At 49.0% G+C, this 19459-nt stretch overlaps 1 protein-coding gene across 1 annotated transcript; it reads right to left on the bottom strand.

The window, feature by feature from the left end:
* Window positions 1-5688: 5688 nt before the first annotated feature.
* On the bottom strand, window positions 5689-6635 carry LOC123289576 (olfactory receptor 10H1-like). Its single transcript, XM_044779611.2, is given in 2 exon segments — window positions 5689-6047; window positions 6050-6635. Coding segments are annotated over 2 exon segments (945 nt in total).
* Between the last annotated feature and the right edge of the window lie 12824 nt (window positions 6636-19459).

The raw sequence follows: 19459 nt of genomic DNA on the forward strand, positions 1-19459 counted from the left end.
ACCCCAAGGGGCCCTGTCCTGCCTTCCGTTATTCAGCTTCCACTTTCTGAAGCTCCCCTACCCCCTGCATTCCTAGCTGTCTGCCATTCGTTGCTCATGGTCCCCTAAGAGCACATTCTTGGGTATCTCCAAGGTGGGGACAGAGCCCAGAGAGGTGGTTAAAAGGCCTGGAGCACAGAGAAGGGCTGTCGATGGGCAGATCTGCAGACATCAGGGGAGCTCCTCCTGCGCTAATTGGAGCCAAGCGTTTCCATTCTAGCTGCTGGAGGCAAAAGCCAGCTTGAGAGATACACTTTGCTGCCTTCACTCCTCTTGCTCTGCTCTTCCAAAATGAGGACCCCGACCCCCTTGCTGGGGATGAAAGTCCAGTCCTGTCTCAAGGACGTTTTCCTCCTCCTCCAGCCCAGCCCCCCAGGCTTTGTGTCCAGCAGCCAGAGGGATCTTTCTAAAGGGTATCTGAAGAATCACCCTCTGCTTACACCATTAGGACGCAGCACAAACCTCGTGTGGTTGGGTCTGTGCTTCATTGCCAACTTTATTCTCCTGCCCTCCCCACCTCTGCAGCCCAACTAGCTCCTGTTCCTGCAATAAACCAAGCACACTTGTACCCCAGGAGCTTTGCACATGCCTCTGCCGCTACCTGGAACACCCTGCCCCTGGCTTACTCCCACACATCCTTGGATCCCACTTCAGAAGACACCTCCTCAGGAAAGCCTTCCTTGATTTCCCTATGCTGGGTCACCACCCCTGTTAGAAGCCCTCGTAGCAACTCACTTCTTTTCCCCACGGCTTTGAGCACGATTTATCATATACAGCAATTACTGTGATTATCTGTTTAATATTCACATCCTCCCTCTCAACTGCAAACATCAGGGTAATGTCTAATCAGTTCAATATTGTGTCCCAGTGAAGTCTAAAGACGTGCAGGGCACACTGTCGGTGCTCAATAAATGTTTATTGGTCACTGCTGCAGGGTTTACCATCCTCGGCACTGTTGACATTTGGGGACAGCCCGTCCTCTGTGGTGGGGTCCGCTCTGCACACTGTGGGAGGTTGAGCAGCATCCCTGGCCTTGACCCACCAGACATTGTAGCACGTCCCCCTAATTCAGTCCTTCAGTTGCAACAACCAAAACCATCTCCAGAACCTTCCGCGTTGTCCCCTGGGGGGCACTGGTGAGGCCCCTGGAGTACAGAGGAGGGAGACCTGGCTGATGTGACCTGAGCTGTGCAGTCACCGCTCTTGGTGGCTCTTAGCACTTGGCCCATGTCTTGGTGAGAGCCCTGGTGTTTCTCTGTGTGTCAGCCCAGCAAGCACCATGGAAACGCTTCCAAGGCCGGGAACAGCAGTGGGCCCTCTCTGCACTCCCAAAACTACCACAGGATTTGAGGCGCAGATGGCACAAGTACTTGTTAAGTCGACCTTAAAAAGCTGGCGTTTAATGAATGCTTACTGTGTGCCAGTCACTGTCAATATCCCTGCACAGATGATGTTATTTAACTACCAGAACCATCCTACAAGCGGCCACATTATTATTAAACTCATTTTAATAATGGGAAACTGAGGCTAGGAGACGGGATGTGATTTAACCAAGCACGCTGCTTCATCGCTTAACCACTGCACAGCCCTACCTGCAGGTCAGAGCATCTCTCTGTCTCCCGAGAGAGCAAGTTCTCACCTGGCTCCCTCCCTATCAGCTGTCACCATGGCGATGAGTCACACAGACCATTCATGGATGCTAGGAGCCAGAGAGGAGACTGTTCCTGGGGAGGGGAATTCTGGGAGAAGAGGGGCAGGTCAGGAAGCTCACTGGAGTAGCACCTCTCCCAACGGCACCCACTGCTGGACCACCACCATCTCCACTGAGGCCCCGCACCTTCGACCTTGCTGACAACCCAGACAGACACATCAAATCTGTGACTCCAGTTGGTCATTTCCGACACACGCCTCTCCCTCTGATGCAACCCTTGTCCAGCCAAACTCGAAATTATAATATCACCCTAACTACTGTTTACTGAGGATGTGCACATGCCAGGCACTGTGCTATGCCCTTCTCAAGCGCTGTCTTGCTTCAGTCTCATGACTGCCTTAGAAGGGAGGTTCTTTTGCTTTCTTACAGGGTAGGCTCAGAGAGGGCAAGTGACCTGCCTGAGGACACTCCATAATGTAGGGAAGAGCCAGTTTTCCCACAGTTGATCCAAGAGTGTTAACAAAACTGACATTTTTTTGTCCATCCAATTGGATGAATAAAAATTGTACCTCATGGTTACTTTCAATTATCCTCATTCTTCCAAATTAATTTTTTTAATAAATATTTGAGAGCCTACCATATGCCACGGAGACACACAGCAGTGGACAAAATGGTCTGAGTCCCTGACTTCCTCAAAGCCGCAGTCTAAGGCAGAGACAGACAATATCTGATCAGCAGATTTACATGAGGTGGTGAGAAGCACATGAGAGACAAATAAAGCAGATCAAGAGAGAAGGGACATGGCCAGGGGAGTTTCTATTTTGTTTGCTATGGTTAGAGAAGGGCTCTCTGCTGTTTGAGCAGAAGTGCCTCCAAGGAACTCAGATTGGGTTGCTATTTTCTCAGATAGGAAAGACTGTGGGAGGAAGGAGTGTGTGTGTGTGTGTGTGTGTGTGTGTGTGTGTGTGTGTGTGAGGGAGAGGGAGAGAGAGACTGGGAGGAAGAGGAGGAGAAGGGTGAGGAGGAGGGGGAGAAGGAGGAGGAAAGAGAGCGGAGAGAGAAGGAGGCTATGAGGGCGGGGTGGAGGAAGAGAGGGGAGAGAGGGAGGGGAAAGAGATAGAGAAAGGGAGGAGGGAGGGAGGGGGAGAGAGAGCACGATAACAACAAAGAGAATGTCCAAAAGCTGGTTCTGGGCTCATTAAATTTGAGATGCCTACCAGATCCCTATGCAGAGATGTTGAGTAGCCAGCTTTATGGGGATAAAGATAACAATTTGGGGATCACCTGTGTGCAGAGGTTCATGAGGCCACCATACATCATGGGATCCCCAGGGAGAGAGGGACGCTGATGAAGTCCAAGGGTTGAATGGTTTTACTGGATGCCTTGGGTTCCACTGTACAAATGAACCCACATTTGCTTATGAGGCCTTTATCAACGCATATATGAAATGCTTTCCAATAAAAAATGTCCCTGCTCTGAACATCCTTTTATTGACACAGATGTGGAATATATCTCTAAGTGTCGATCTAATTAAGTGAGAAAAGGGAAGCAGGATTTAAACCCAGGTCACTCTGACCTCAAACATAGCTCCCCGAACCCCGTTTCCCACTGGTTTGCTGCATTGTGAGGATTACACTGGTCCAGCCAAGAAACATTTGTTAATCAGTTGTATCTTCCAAGTACCATGTTGGTGCTGGGTGGGATGGTGAGCAACATGGACACACTTCCTGACCTCAGGAGGCTGATGGCCTGAGGGACCACAAGAAGTTAGCATAAGACATTGGGGGCCCAGCTCATTGTGGGTACACACCACTTTCCAGGTTCTCTTTCCATTTGGATCCCAGAAGGATCCAAGGCCAAACTGTCCTTTAATGAAGAAAATGAAAGGGCCAGCTTATATTGTTGTCTCGATTGGCTTTGCCGCCAGAGAGAGGAGCATCTTGGATCAGTGTGAAAGCGTTCCGCAGGAATTCCTGCAAGACTAAAGCTGAATTTAAAATCATGCAGCAGTCCTCAATCTGTAGACATACTCCACCAGCCTCCCAAGGATGCATGCTCCAGGGCATGGCAGGTTGCAATTGACCACCTGTGGTATGAAAGACTGAGGTTGCCAGGTTGTTTGATTTGAGGATGGGCTAGACTCCCCGGATGGAAGATCCACAAAACCCACTAAAGGAAGACCACGTGTGAAACAGTGGGTGGGGAGGACTTGGGTTCAGTAAACACCTTCATTGGAAGCCTGGCTCTGCTAAGCTGCCTGATCTTGGATGAGTCGTGCAACCGTTTCCCCAGCTTCCCCTCTGTCAAATGGGGTGGACATGACTTTATCTGCCCTTACGCCCTGTTGTGAGGCTGTAATGAGATGATGCCACGAGGTGATGTGAGGCTGTAGTGAGATGATGACATAACGAAAATGCAGTACACCATGTATTCTGCAAGGACGGTGCTCTGGGTTCACAGTCTTGACTGAAATTGTTTCCCACGTCCTCCCACTTCATGTTGACATGCGATGTTTTTACTGCTCAAGTTGTAGAGAAAGACTGAATCAGCTTTAGGACAAACAATGTGTAGTTTACTATTCAACTTCAGCAGGAATACACGTATTTTCTATTTTGTTAACTTTGACATTTATTTATTGCTTGTGCATTTTAATTACATCTGTTGTTGAGTACAACAGTATCACCATAAACTGGTGTCCATTAAGTGTTATTACAAATTCTTCTTCTAAAATAAGGGCATATATTCATATTCAGAAACAAATTTGTCAGGGAAACCTCTTTTTAATTGAAACATGTGACATATAACACTGTGTGAGTTCAAGGTGTACAACGTGCTGCTTGAATTCATTTATATGCTGCAATGTGATTACCGCTGTAACACCAGCTAATGCCTCAACCACGTCTCATAATTGTCTTTTCTTTTTCGTGGTGGGCACAACTAGGATCTAGTCTCTTAACAACTTTGAGATTTATGATACAGTATTGCTGTCTACAATCACCGTCCTGTGCATTCGATGTCCTGGGCTTGTTTGTCTACTGGTTTCAAATTTCTCCCTTTAAACAGCATTTCCCCGGTTCTCCCACCCCCCATGCCTGGCGAGACCATTCTACTTTACTTTTATGAGGTGGGTTGTTTAGACATAGGTGACATCATCAAGTAGCTGTCTTTCCCCTAAATACACACACTTTCAATGAATTATAAACACTATTCAGTGCACTCAACCTCAAGTCCCCCCTTGTGGAGAAAGGGAAGAGCATAGAGGCTGTGTGACCACGGCACACACCTTCATCTTGGGCTCTGCTCTCACTGTTGGGCCTCAACACAGCGTTCCTGCCCGGCCAGTGTGACCTGTAACTCTGTAACACAGCCGGCAACTTCTCGTGGTGGCACTTTTTCCTCGAACTGTAGAGACTTCTCTTTCTCTCCACAACAGCTCAAAATTCACACTTGAAATGTAGGGATTTCCTCAATTTTTTCTGTGAGTCTGCTTATTACTGTTTCTAACTGCTACTGCACAGAGCTGTGCAATGCTGAAAATTAGGGTGTTTTGTTCTCCTCTGCTATAACCTGCCTTGGTCTTCTGTAGCTTTATACTATCCATGTTGTATTTACCTGTTGCTGCTTGGTAGAGGGTTGCATCTGGCGTCTTCCAATTCTCTTTGCAATCTGGATTTATGGTGGTGGGAGTAAGCAGACCACCCTGGTTTCTGGCAGAAGAACAGGTTCCAGGTGTAATGCTACCTGACAAAGTGTCCTGCAGTGGGCAGGAATTATGAAATCTAATTTTCTGTGTGTTACAATCTCACACATTTCTTCACCACAAATGCGCTCCTGACATTGTTTAACCAATGTTGGTACATTTGGATACAGCCGACGAGGCTCCTTTTAAACCTTAAGGCATCAGATAAATAGGTTCCTACGTGTATACAGGGTGCCACTTCTCATGGTAGCATCTGGTAATCCAGTTTAGCTATTTCCAAGGAATTCCTCCGAGATGATCACATTTTCTCTGGGTAGAGTGTGCTGAGGAAGGTCTTCCTCGTGGTGATCTTCAGCTCCTTGTTCCTGAGGCTGAAGATGATGGGGCTGAGGAAGGGCATGAGGACCGTGTAGGTGATGCCCATCAGGGTGTCTCCTTCCAGAGACTGGGGACTCTTGGACCTGAGGTAGATGACAGAGGCAAAGCTGTAGTGCACGACCACCACAGTGAGGTGGGATGCACACGTGGAGAAGGCCTTGTGCCGGCCCTCAGCTGAGGGGATCCTCAAGATGGTGGACATGATGAAGGCATAGGAGAGGAGGATGAGGAGACAGCATCCCAGCAGGACAGTGATGCAGAGCAGGCCCACACCCTTGCCACCCGTGGTACATCAGCTCCACAGGCCAACTTCAACAGTGGTGGCACGTGGCAAGCAAAATGGTGGACCTCATTGGATCCACAGAAGATGAGGTGGAAAATGGCCATTGTCACCACCATCCCCATGACTGAGCCACCAGCCCAGGACCAGGCCACTAGGCAGGCACCGCTACCAGGACTCATGAGCACACTATAGCGCAGAGCGTGGCAGATGGCCACGTAGCGGTCATAGCCCAAGACAGTGAGCAGGAAGGAGTGGGTGAACCCGAAAGTGAAGGAGAAGAACATCTGGCTGGCACAGGCTGTGAAGGTGATGGAGTGGACGGTGGAGAGCAGGTCAGCCAGCATTCGTGGGATGATGGTGAAGTTGTAGAGGATCTCGGAGATGGAGAGAGTGCACAGGAAGAGGTGCATGGGCGTGTGGAGGCTGCGCTCCCTCCAGATGGTGGCCATGATGAGCAGGGTCCCCAGCAGCGTGAACAGGTGCATCAGGAGGAACAGCAGGAAGAACACCAGCTGGAGGTGGGGGAAAGTGGAGAAGCCGATAAGGATGAACTCGCTCACTGCTGAGAGGTTGGCTCTCTGCATGGAGGCTGTTCCTGGGGTGAGGTGTGACAGCGAGAGGTCAGCTACTGGATGGAGAATGGTCATCAGGTGTTCCTGATAAGTGACTGCTAACATTGATTGATTCCCATTCAGTGCCTCGTATGATTTACTCCTCTGTCATCCCAGTGAGGAAGGTGCTGTCTTTATCACCTGCATTTTCAGTATCCTGAGCATACATATTGGGAATATTAGGCTGCAGACAGCATACATAGCTTGCTCAAGGTGGAGCTGTCACAACGGCAGAGCCAAGACTTGAACCCATGGCTGGGCTGTCTCCTAAGACTATACCTTGCACTATCTCTCAAGGATGCCTCTAAAAATGAAAACGTTCCTTCCATGGAGCTTCCAGCCATGGCTGCTCTGCCCTCCTCCTCCCTTCTGAGAAGTCCTCTTCGTTCCACAGCTGCAGACACAGTGAAACGTCCCTGCCCCACGCATACGACTCCTTGGATCAGGGCGCGTCTCTAACTTAATCTGAATCAACCAGATTCTTCCTCTGGAGTCATCCGTGCAGGGCATCAGAGGCAGGAGACTAGAAATAACATTCTGGTTGTTTCCGAGCCCCCATGAGGCACATCTCTGTGTTCTGAGGCAATGCCACACAGCCGCCAGACAGAGGAACGTGGGGGTCACCCCAACTGAGTTCAAATCTCTGCTCTGCCTCCTGCGTAAACTTGACTGAGTTTCTTCCCCTCTCGATACCTCCATTTCCCCTGACCTACCCAGGAGAGGTTGTGAGAAGTAAACGAGTTGTTCTTGGAATGTGACCTGGTCCCCTGTAGGTGCTGCCTAGGATAGTTAAATCAGTGCACTAAGTGAGCAAATGCACGTGGTTTGTGCTCAGTACATCCCTTCAATTTGATGAGATTCTGATGCGTCTTTATGAATAACAGCTATTTTACTTTATTTATTTATTCTTTTTGGTGAGGAAGATCGTCCCTGAGCTAACATCCGTGCCAATCCTCCTCCATTTCTACTGTGGGGTGCTGCCACAGTGTGGCCTCATGAGCTGTGCGTGGGTCCACATTCAGGGTCCAGACCCATGAACTCCGGGCTGCCAAAGCAGAGGGGTGAACTTAATCACTCTGCCAGTGGGCTGGCCCCACCACATAGGTATTACTAAATGAACTGTGTTTATTAGGTAGTATAAAGTTTAAAAGGCAGTAAACCACCAGTCTCCTTCTGTCTCTATGGATTTGCCTGTTCTGGACGTTTCCTCTGAGTGGAATCACACAATATTGTCCTAATGTGTGTGTCTTCTTTCACTCAACGTGATGTTTTCTGAGCTCGTACATGCTGCACCACATATCAGACTTCATCCCTTTTCCTGGTTGAACAATATCCCGCTGCACTGATGCATCACCTTGTCCACCCCTGCTTCAGCTGATGCACGTTTGCACTGTTTCCAGTTGTTTGCTGTTGTGAACAATGCTGCTGTGAACATTCATGTAGCTGTTTAAAGCATGTCAGAGGTTGCCAGGGGCTGGGGGATGGAGAGAATGGGGAGTCACCTCTAAGGGGCATTGGGTCTCCTTTAAGGGTGATGAGAAAGTTCTGGAAATAAGTAGAGGTGGTGGTTGCACAACGTCATGAATAAAATTAATGCCCCTGAAATGTTGTTATAACGTGGCTAATGTAAGTACGTTTTATGTCAGGTATATTTTACCATAATTTCAAAAATATGAAAAAAGTCACAAATTCCCTCTTCAGTGAGCTTAGGTTGTTGATCGAGCCCTGACAGTTGATAATGAGAGACCAAAGGGGACCAGGCACACTGGGGCCTGGAGGCTGCACTCCCCAAATGTCACTGGTGTTCAGAGTGTCTTGGCCTCCCTACCCTGGAGTCACTTGCATCTTTCCTCCACGTTTGAGTCAGCACCTGCCCATAGGTCCCCAGGATGGTGGCCCCCACAGCCCCACTCAGTCCTGCCACTTGGGGATCTTAGCAGACTAGTCAAAGCCAAGGACTTGGAAACCAGAGGCTCCAAGAAGAGGCTGAATGGCTGAAAAGGGGGTCGTGGGGTTGTGCTCACAAGCCTTCCCTTCCTCTCCAATTTCTATTGCAAGGGTTCTCAACCATGGGACTCGTGACATCTGGGTCGGGATCATTCTTTGCTGTGGGAAGCTGTCCTGTGCACTGTAGGATGTTGAGCAGCATCCTTGGCCTCCACCAGCTGCACACCAATAGCCCCAGCTCAGTCGTAACAACCAAGAATGTCTCCAGACATTGCTACTCTCCCAATGGGGGACAGTCACTCGCCCCTAGAGAACCAATGATCTAGAGAATGCAGTTGCATTTCCTGGGGAAGCTCCCTCTGCACAGATCCTGTTTCCCCTCTTTCTCCACCTGGCAATGCCTGGTTATCTTTGAGACTCAGCTGAAAGGTCACCTCGTCTGAGCAGCCCTCCTGGAAACTCTCTTCCGAGAGCATATCTGGACACTCATTCCTGGGTGCTTCCAAAAGAAGGATTCCCGAGTGAGTTTAAACTCCTTCCTCCTAACCTTGTTGTGACCCTCATCATAACCTGTCACGTGGAGACTCATCTGTCCCTGGCAGTGGGTTTTGAGTCTTGATGGGAATAGCTACCTTTGATTGGATGTGAGCTGTGGACCAGGCCTGTGCTCAAGCGTTTCGTACCAAATCTTTACCCCATCACTATGAGGCACATGCCATGACCCCAATTTGCAGATGTGGCAGCTGAATCCCACAGAAGACACATCACTTGCCCAAGAGACCACGGGTCTGGAGTGGGAGAGCCAGGATCTGAACCTAACTCTGATAGGCCCCAAGGCCTGTCTTTTCCTAACCTCTCTGTTACACTCACCATTGCTGGTGGCTGTTAACGAATGTTAGAGGTCACTCCCAGACCATGGAGATGACAGCTTCACCATGCTCTTCCACTTACACGCTGCCTCCTCACACAAACAAGAGTGCAGAAATCCACAGGCACCAAGAAGAATGGGAGGAGAACTATGAGAAGGCGAGAGACCCCCACGTCCTGGGGAGGTGGCCCAGGGCTGCACGTACCACCCTCTGGAAGGGTGGGGATGCAGGACGCAGCTAAGAGGGGCGTCCGTTCAGTCTGGAAGGGGCAAACCAGGGAGACTGGAAACAGATGTGTCCCTGGTTGTCAGGGGCTCAGGATTAGGAGGGATGAACAGGTGGAGCTCAGGGGACTTTTTAAGGTGGAGAAACTATTCTGTGTGATACTGTAATGGCGTATACGTGACATTGTGCATTTGTCAAAACTCATAGGAAGCACAACACCAAGAGTGAATCCTCATGTATAACCGTGGGCCTTGGTTAATAATAATGTGTCAATTCTGGGTCAGCAACTGTAACACAGGGACCACACTAACACAGGACACTAATAACAGGGGAAACTGCGGGCAGAGAGAAAGAGAGCATATCCGGGAATTCTCTGCACTATATGCTCAATTTTCTGTAAACCCAAAACTGCTCTAACAACTCTCAACTCCATTTTTTCGAAGTAAACAGACAGACATAGACCCATCATGGGCATGGGAGCAGGACGGCAGAGAGGGGGACTACCATCTGCTGGCATTGATCCACCAGGATCACCTGGCAGGTTCGTCTGTGAGTAAAGGGACCAGCCCCAGAGAGAGACGGTGCAATCTCGCTATCTGGCCCTTGGAGAAACCACGGTGGGGCTGGCTCCCCACCCAGGGACTCGGGCGACAACTCCACCCATGGACAGGTCCTGCCCACATCGGCCCCTGGGGCTGGGTTTCCCTCCATCAGCATCAGGGACACTAGGGGCACAAATCACACTCTCTGGTGGGGGCAGTCCTGGGCATTGTGGGACGTTGAGCAGAGTCCCTGGCACCCATAGATGCCAGCAGCATCGCCCATTGTAACAATGAGAAGTATCCTCACACACTGTCAAACATCCTCCGGGGCCGCACTGACCCTGGCTGAGACCACGGACGAGGCCTCTCTTGTCTCTCAGACCTCATCTGGCCTTAGCTGGTTGCCCCCATCCCGCTGTCTCTGGTGAAGCGGTTTGGCTCCCCTCTCTGCACCCTCCCTCCATCTCAGCCACCCCTCCCTCCCTTTCTCTGCCTATTTTCATCCTTAACTTCTTACTATCACCAACCTGTGCCTCCTGGTGCCTCCCATGCTTCATACCCCAGAGGTGGCTGGAGCTTCTCATCCTGAGTCCTCTTGTCCCTTTTTCCCTGCCTTCCCCCAATCCTTCTCCCGCTGGTTTCTGGCCAGGACAGAGAGGGAGAGAGCTGAAAAGTCAGACAGCTGTGCTGGGTCACTGTGAGGGGCAGCTCCCCTCTCTCGGCACCTCAGTTTTCTCGCTTGTGCAGTGAACCTTCCTCGTAAGGTAAGGAGAGCTCCAGAAAAGGTAATGCCTGCAGAGCAGTCATCCCACTGCCAGGAAGCTAGGATGGGAGCCCTGCCTGCAGCCCCACCCCAGAGACTCGAATGGCACAAGCAGTGGCATCAACAAGATGACTTCTCCGTGTCCGGAGCAGATGCTTGCTCCCCAGGTCTCTCCTGGTCAGGCGGAAGGCGGAGAAGGGACTCACCTGGGGCTCCCAGCTCTGCACCTGCTTCTGCCTGACCACAGCGGGAAGCCCTGGCTTCGCGTTTCCCTGCAGGTGAAGGCTGTTCAGGAGGGCTGGGATCAAGGCAAGAAGCCTGCCGCCCTGAGCGTGCCAGCTGGGTGGGGATTTGCCTGAGGCCGAGTGCCGTTACTTATGCTGCCTCTGCGCCCTGCCCCCTGCCCCCTGCCTCCTCTCACTGTGACCCTATTGCCTCTGCCTGTGCTACAGAGATGCTTGGGCCCCTGGGGACCCTGCGAGGGAGAGAGCCACCTCAGGGAGAGTGTGTGCTCACTTTCCTCCCTCCCTGCCTGCCGGGGCTGAGTCAATTACCTGAGCTTCTCAGGGGCTCCAGCAGAGTCTAAAGCCCTGCAAATTTGGGATCTGGGGCCCTATGTTTAACTCTCGCGAACCACCAAACCGTTCTCCACACTGCGAGTTTTAACACGGTTCTGACCATCCTGTAGGTGCCTTTCTGGAGCCTGGCTTTTTTACTCACCACGGTGCATGAAATCCATGTTAGTTTATAGAGACCAGGGTTTCTCAACCTGGGCAGTGTTGACATTTGGGGCTGGGTCATTTGTGGTGGGGGCTGTCCTGTACGTTGCAGGCTGTTGAACAGCATCTCTGGCCTCTACCTACGAGATGCCAGCAGCCTCCGCACCCCAGCCCTGACAAAACATCTCCAGATGTCTCCAGATGTCTCCAAATCTCCCCTTGCAGGCAAAATCACCCCTGGGTCAGAACCACTGCTATGGAACCACCTCAGTTCAATATTCAATTTTATGAGTGTCTGCAGTGTGCATTTGACCGAGACACCTCGGTGGCTTCCCATTTGTCACCTCATTGGGAATACTGCAGCACATGTCCTTGTGCGTCCTTTCCTGCCACGGCATTACCGGATTCAAGCGCGAATCAGCAGTGAGAACATCAGGTCGCCTGATACATGATTCTTGAATTTGAGAAGAATTTCCGTTAGACTCCCAGTGGCTGTGCTCACTCGCATCCCAGCCCCTGTGTGGAGCCTCTGTTTCCCACACCCTCGCTAACCCTCGACAGCGAGAAACTTAACTTTGTGGACATGGCTGCCCGGTGGTCCCCAGGTCGCTTTAATTTGCGTTTCCCTAATCACTGGCAGAGCGGAACATCTCCACCGCTCATTAGCTGTGTGGGTTTCCTCTCTTCCACCTGCCTCTTCAAAGCCTTTCCTCCTTTCCATATTGGATCGTCTTTTTCTCGTTGATGTGCAGCCAGTTTTTAGAGATTCCAATGCTAATTTTGTCTACCAATTTGTTCCCTTGCCTTCTGTTTCTTGTGCCTTAATACTGTTCCCGTCAGAAACATTCTCCTTGCTTTCTCCCTATGCTTTTATACTACAGCTTTAGAGGTGAAAGACTAGGGTATGTGGGTCTGCGGCCTGTGTTTACAAATAAAGTTTTATTGGAACACAGTCATGCCCACTTGTTGACATCTTGTCTGTGGCTGTCTTTGTGTCACAACAGCAACTTGAGTAGTTGTGACAGCGATGGTGTGACCAGCAAAGTCAACAATTTGTACCATCTGGCCATTTACAGAAAAAGCTTGCCAAGCTCTCAAACTTTAATCTACCAAAAAATATTGTGCAAACATATCTGGTTGGGTTTCAACTTATTTTTTTAAGACTTCATTCTGTTTAGAGAAGTTTTAGGTTCACAGCAAAATATAAAGGAAGGTACAGGGATTTCCCACTTATCCCCCTGTGCCCACATGCCCAGCCTCTCCCATTATCAGCATCCCCACCAGAGTGAGACATTTGTTAAAATGGGCGAACCTACATTGACATGTCATCATCATCCAAAGTCCACAGTTACACTATGGTTCGCTCTCGTCGTAAATTCTCTGGGTGTTGACAATCGTATGATGAGATGCAGCCATCATTATGGCATCATACAGAGCACTTTCACTGCCCTAGCAATCCTCTGTGTCCTGCCCATTCACCCCTCTCCCCTGACCCCTGACAGCCACTGATGTTTTACTGTCCGCACAGCTCACCTTCTCCAGAAGGTCGGATAGTGGGGACCGTACAGTGTGTAGCTTTTTCAGATGAGCTGCTTCACTCAAGAATGTGCATTGGAGGTTCCTCCATGCTTTTTTATGGCTTGATAGCTCGCTTGTTTTTAGCGCCGAATAATATTCCACTATCTGGGTGTGTCACAGGATATTTATGCATTCACCCACTGAAGGGCATCTTGGTTGCTTCAAGGTTTGGCCCTTATGAATAAAGCTGCTATAAACATCCATGTGCAGGTTTTCGTGTGGACCTAAGTTTTCAGCTGCTTTGGGTAAAAGCATACCCCCTAGTAAGGGCATTCAATCAGCTCTGCCTATAAAGCCCTCAGCATGGTGTGTGGTGCACAGAAGGTGCTCAAAAGAGGGTCTCCATTGTCATGAGGAGAATAGAGATGAGTGACTCAGGGAGACTTCTAGGGGGTGAAACCAGGAACAGGAGGAAGATGAGAAGCACATCGCAGTCCTCCCCATGACTCCCTTGCCTGGCTCATTTCCACTCATTTTTCAGGCCTCAGGGTGGATGTCACCACCCCCTGGAAGCCTTCCATGCTCTCTGGTCTGGGTCAGGTACTCCCTCTGAGCTCCCAGAACACCCTGCATTTTCCCTGTCACTGATCCCTCTGATTCACGAATGCCAACTTGTCGACGCCTGCACACGAGTTTGGGTCTGCCCTGTTCTCCGCGTGTCCCCAGCATGTGGCATGGTGCCCACACACAGTAAGTGCTCATTAAATACATGCCTCTGTCCACGGCAGAGTTTGCATTCAGGGTGGACCTCAGCAAAACTGCTTACGGAAATGCTGCAGTCCGTCCTGTTGCCTTTCTCTTACAGCCTTAGTTCTGTCTGGCACCTCCTTGCCCCACACCCCAGACACAGAAGTGAGAAAATATGGTTCTAGGCAGTGCCCGTCCCTTTCCCGCTCATCCCCTTGGTTGGTGATCCCCTTTGTGGAGCTTCTTGTCCTCTACATGACCCCACCCCTCATGAAAGCCCAGTGGCCCAGCCAGCCCCGGCCCCTGGACCACAACTGGGGGAGACTGAGCAGACCCACGCTGCCTCCATCCAGCAGCATCGAATTCTTGCCCTTCCCAGTCTTCTCTCTCTCCCCACCAGGACTTCTTTTCTGGGGTCCTAGTCCCTCAAGGCCATGGCTTTCCACCATGCTAATTCACACCCAGGTGTGGATGGTCATCTTTGCCATAGGGGCTGGCACTTGCATTTATCAGGGAATATTAACATCTTAGCTCAAAGGAATGAGTCTTGAAGTATCTAGACATACAGGAAGGATGTGCAAAGTAAGATATGAGAGTAGGTGCACAAATCAAGGTCTTAAAATCTCTGGGAGGGATTTTTAAAAATCAGGAATGATATGAACGGAAGGAATAACTTTGGCTTCAACAATTTGCATCTTACCTGTTCCAGCAGCACGTAAAAGAACTAGTCTGGGTTTAAAGACATGCTCACACTAAGTCAGAAATATGCAAGCATTTATTGAGCACCTACTGCATGCTTGGCACCCAGGTGTAAAGATGAATGGAGCTAGATACCTTCCCCTGTGGAGAAAACGGTCTGTGCACAAGACAAAAATATTAAAGCTACAGTTATAATATGGTGTGATAGGCACTGAGCTGGCAGGCAGGCTGGGGTCCAGAACCAGGAAATGCCCAAGAAAGGGGTGATGAGATTCTTTTTTCTTCCCCCCAACTTCATCAATGCTAACAGACCTTCTCCAAGGCCTATAATAGTAAAAATGGCAAAAGTTAAAGATAAGGAAAAATATTAGGAGCAGCAAGGCAGAAGAAAGCAACATACAAAGGGATCCCTATCAGGTTTTCAGCAGATTTCTCAGAGGAACCCTACAGGCTAGGAGAGAATGGAAGGGCATGTTCAAAATACTGAAAGGTGATGAGAGTCTGAACACGTGATTAGAACTTAGGCAATGAGAGGAAAGGAGGCTGTCACAGGCGGACGCAGCCCAGCCTTGAAGATGCCTTTAGAGGGCAGTGTGGGACTGGCAGCCTGAATGCAGTCTGCTGGAGCAGGGGCACGAGCAGGGGAGGGTAGAGATGGAAAAGAGCTGAGGATTTTGTTGGGGTGAGTTGAGAAGCCCTGGATGTCAGTAGGGAGCTATGGCTTCCTCTTGAAGTCTGGGGAGTCCATCCAGCGTTTTCATTCTGGGAGTGCCGTGATCAGACAACTCAGGGGAGGAGGGGTTAGAGGGAGGTGGTTAGTGACGTGCTGGAGGAGGATCAACCCCCTCACGAGAGCCAGTTGTTAAACTCTCAGGAATTTTGTTTTGCAAGCTGGTTGTTAAGCACAGCTCTTATTAAAGGTAAATTACATAAATTTAAAATTAAATAAATCAGGGAAATCTAGGGCGGAGTCTCATCTTCTCACTCTGTCACTTCTCACTGCTGAGAAGTTTAATTTGATGTTCTTAGCGCTGAAACCACTGGATGACAGGTCTCATGCAGACGCAGATTACAAGGAGATGGATCCTTCTATCTGGAAGTCTCAGAAGTAAGTTCTTGGAGACGAAGAATTGGCTTAAAGATTTAGCAGGTAAAAGTAATAAAGTCTAAAACGGACGAATGGTAATAAATGGTCAACATCCTTCACTTCCCAAGCATTTTCTTACATTTTATCATCATCTGTATTCTTGAGGTTCTTCACAACTATTATATGTTTATCACAGAAACAGTATCTAACAGTGTGCCATGGAGCATCTCTTTATTTACTTCAGCCACAGGGAGACTGTTTACAACACGGAAATTGTCGAAGGCTCGCCTCTCAGTGGAGGTGAGTCCAGAGGCAGGAGGTGAGGGAGGAGGCTTGTTGAGAGAAGCTGTAGAACTCGTTGAAAGGACTACCTCAAAAATGAACATGACAAAGATTCTCCAGCAAAAGTTACATTCAAGGAATCTCAATTTCCTTTATTCTTTCTCTCTCTAAGCCTCTTTAGAAACAGACACTTTGTGTCTCTGCTTGGCACAAAGGTGGGCATTAACTCAGAAGCACACACAACCTTTGTTTTTGCAAAGTTGATGTTTTCTTCTGTCTCAGATCCCACTGCTTCTCATGAATGGACAAAACCTCAAGTTCTTGGGACTTTTTTCAGTGCCTTGTAGCTCCATTAAAGGAGAAAAGAGTTGAAAACATTTAAAAATCAGTTCAACAAATAACTTCGCAACTCTTGTTTTTTTAAAAAAACTGTTCATGACGATCAAGCATAGTCCACTTAACATACATCTTTAGCTTCTTGAAACTCGTGTGTCTATCTTTCCTGAGTTACAGGAGTCTGATCTATCCAGTGCTTACTATGCCCTGAGTCCTTTGATAAGTGACATATTTTATTTGATGGAATGCTCACAACCTCCTGGGGACCTGGGTACCACCACTAAGGCCAGTTTACAGGTGAGAAAACAGCATCGCTGAGACGCGAAGTTAAGTGACTTGCAACAACAGGCTGGAAGGAAAGGTTGAATAGCACCGCTAACGAAGAAGGAACTCACCTTTAAAGGGAAAGTGGGCAGAGAGGAGACCCTCAGCCTACGCACGGGCCAGGGGAGCATTTGACCCCAAGTCTGGCGGGTTTGAAAGCCAGAGGGCCAAACCATCGCGAAATTCCCTCTTTCTGCTCTTCACTCAGCACAGGAGGTCTGTTTGATCCAGTGTCTCCCATTCCTCAGTTATTCGAGGCAAATTTTGCCACATCTGAGTGCCAGCAATGCTACCATTTACTCAGCAGTTTTCTTTCAGCTGAATGGTTTTGAAGCCTGTACAGTTTTTCCCTGCAAATGAATAGACCGCTGCCGAAGTAGAAACCGGAACCGCTGGACCTGGGTGAGCCGCCGCCAGAGCACGTTTTCCGTGCTGAGCGTGGAACTCCTGTCATTCTCATGAAAGCCACTGAGGAAGGAAACTGAGGACCTCACCTGCCCGTCATCATGCAGCTTGAAGCAGCAGATCTAGGATTCAAATCTAGGTAGTCTGGCTCCACGGCCAAACTAAAGAACACAAATGGCCCTGAGCACAAAGATACTCACTCCTTGTACGGCAGAATAATTTGGTTGTGCGTATGCACCAGAGTTTGTGTAGCCGAGCCTCCGGTGATGGACGTTGGATCATTCCCGCCTCTCGGTGACTGTGAACAGTGCTGCTGAGACAGTCGTGTGCGAGTGTTTGTGTGAGGATCTGTTTTCACTCGTTTGGGTCTGTATCCAGGAGTGGAAGTGCTGGGACAAACAGTAATTCTAGGTTTCACTTTTCAGAACCATGAAACTGTTTTCCATACTAGCTGCACCATTTTACATTCCACCAGCAATGTATGATGGCCCCAATTTCTCCACATTCCTGCCAACAAGTGCTATTTTCTCAGTTTTTTCAAATTATAATCATTCTAATGAGTGTGAAGTGATATCTCTTTGTGGTTTTGAGTTGCGTTTCCCTAGTGACTAATGATGTTCAGCATCTTTTCCTTTTTATTTTTTTAAAGAGACATTGTAGGTATCAGAAGTGAAGATCTAATGACTACATCTCTTTTTTAGCATCTTCTCAGGGGCTGAGGCACATGCTACAACATGGGTGAACCTCAAAACATCATGGTAAGTGAAAGAAGCTCAACACAAAAGATAGCACATTGTATGATCGCATGTGTGTGGAACGCCCAGAAAAGGCAAATCCATAGACACAGAAAGTATATTAGTGGTTGCCAGGGGCTGGGGAAGGAGAGAATGGGGAGTGACTGCTAGTGTGTGTGGGGTCTCCTCTAGGGGTGATGAAATGTTTTAGAACCAGACGGACGTTGGTTGCACAACATTGTGAATACATTAAACACTATTGAATTGTTCATTTTTAAATGGTTGATTTTATGTTATGTGAATTTGAGCTCAATACAAAAAAAGATGCTCAACCTCCCTTGTGGCTTGAGAAATTCTAACAAGAACAACAAATATAACTCTTGGCCTTTAAGAAATGCACAACATGGACAGCACTCTGTATTGGCAAGGATGTGAGGAAGTGAGCATGCTCGTGAACTGCCGGGGGAGGGTAAGTTGGCACAACCCTTTGGGAAGGGCACTTGGTGGGTGGAGTTTGTCTCGTTGAAGAACCACATTCTTGAGATCCTGGGTACATCAGTGACAGCTTCTTCCAGGGTCCAGAGAAGCACATATGACTCACAGCATCCACCAAGACCTGCCTGAGCTTCGGAGATGGATTTGCAGATGGCACCCTCTACTCACAGTGTGTTTGCTCAGGTCTCCAAGAAGCAGGTGCTAAGACAGGAGGAGAAGCATGGAGAGGTTTACTAGGGAAGACTCCTGCGAGGGAGGATGAGGAGGAGCTGGATGAGGCCGAGAGAACTAGAGCCACGTGGCGTTTCTGACCCCAGTGGAGCAGAGGAGGTTGGGTAAAATATCTTAGACCGCAGTGCAGTTCTAGGAAAGTTCTGGTAAAACTGATGGGAAGTGCTGCCCCCAAAGTCACTGTCCCGGGAGCCCCACCGAGCTCCAGCGTTGGCCTTGGCATGAGCACAGCAGTGACTTCAGGTGGGCAGTCATTTACATGCCTCACAGCTGGAGACCTGGGAGGCACATTTTCGTGGCACATCCCACATTCTTGTACCCTCCCCAGAGCCGCCTTGACACTTTGAATGACTCCTTTGTCAATTTGGCCTCAGCAGTCGAACTACATGGGTCTCTAAGCTTGGAGAATGAATGCATTATGTTTTCTTTTCTCTTTTTCTTTTGAAATGCAGTTGATTCCAGTTAGTTGTGGTAGTTATGGTTTATGAAGTCACCAGAAACACTGAATTGGGGAATTCTGAACCAGTGCTCCCACGGACAATAAAGGGTTTAGGTTCCTGGGAGCCTCTGGTCACAACATTTTCATCAACTGATTAGTACACAACTTTGTGCTATGTGTGTTTCTGTTGAAAGATACCTTATTCAATATGTGCTGTGGATTCTTTAACATTGAACTCGTGACAACAGCACCATAAGTCACGCCTGAACGAAGCTTGTCTAACTCACGTCTTTTCTCCATGAGGCTCAGCACAACCTTCTTGTGCTTACGAACACTAGACGGCACTCAGCACTGTGCTTGGGGGCCATGGTTTAAAACCACTCTATTAAGGTATGATTGACATAAAACAATCTGTGAATATTTAATGTATACAAC

Source organism: Equus asinus, chromosome 10 (assembly GCF_041296235.1).
Source record: "Equus asinus isolate D_3611 breed Donkey chromosome 10, EquAss-T2T_v2, whole genome shotgun sequence".
In the NCBI taxonomy this organism is placed as follows: Eukaryota; Metazoa; Chordata; class Mammalia; order Perissodactyla; family Equidae; genus Equus; species Equus asinus.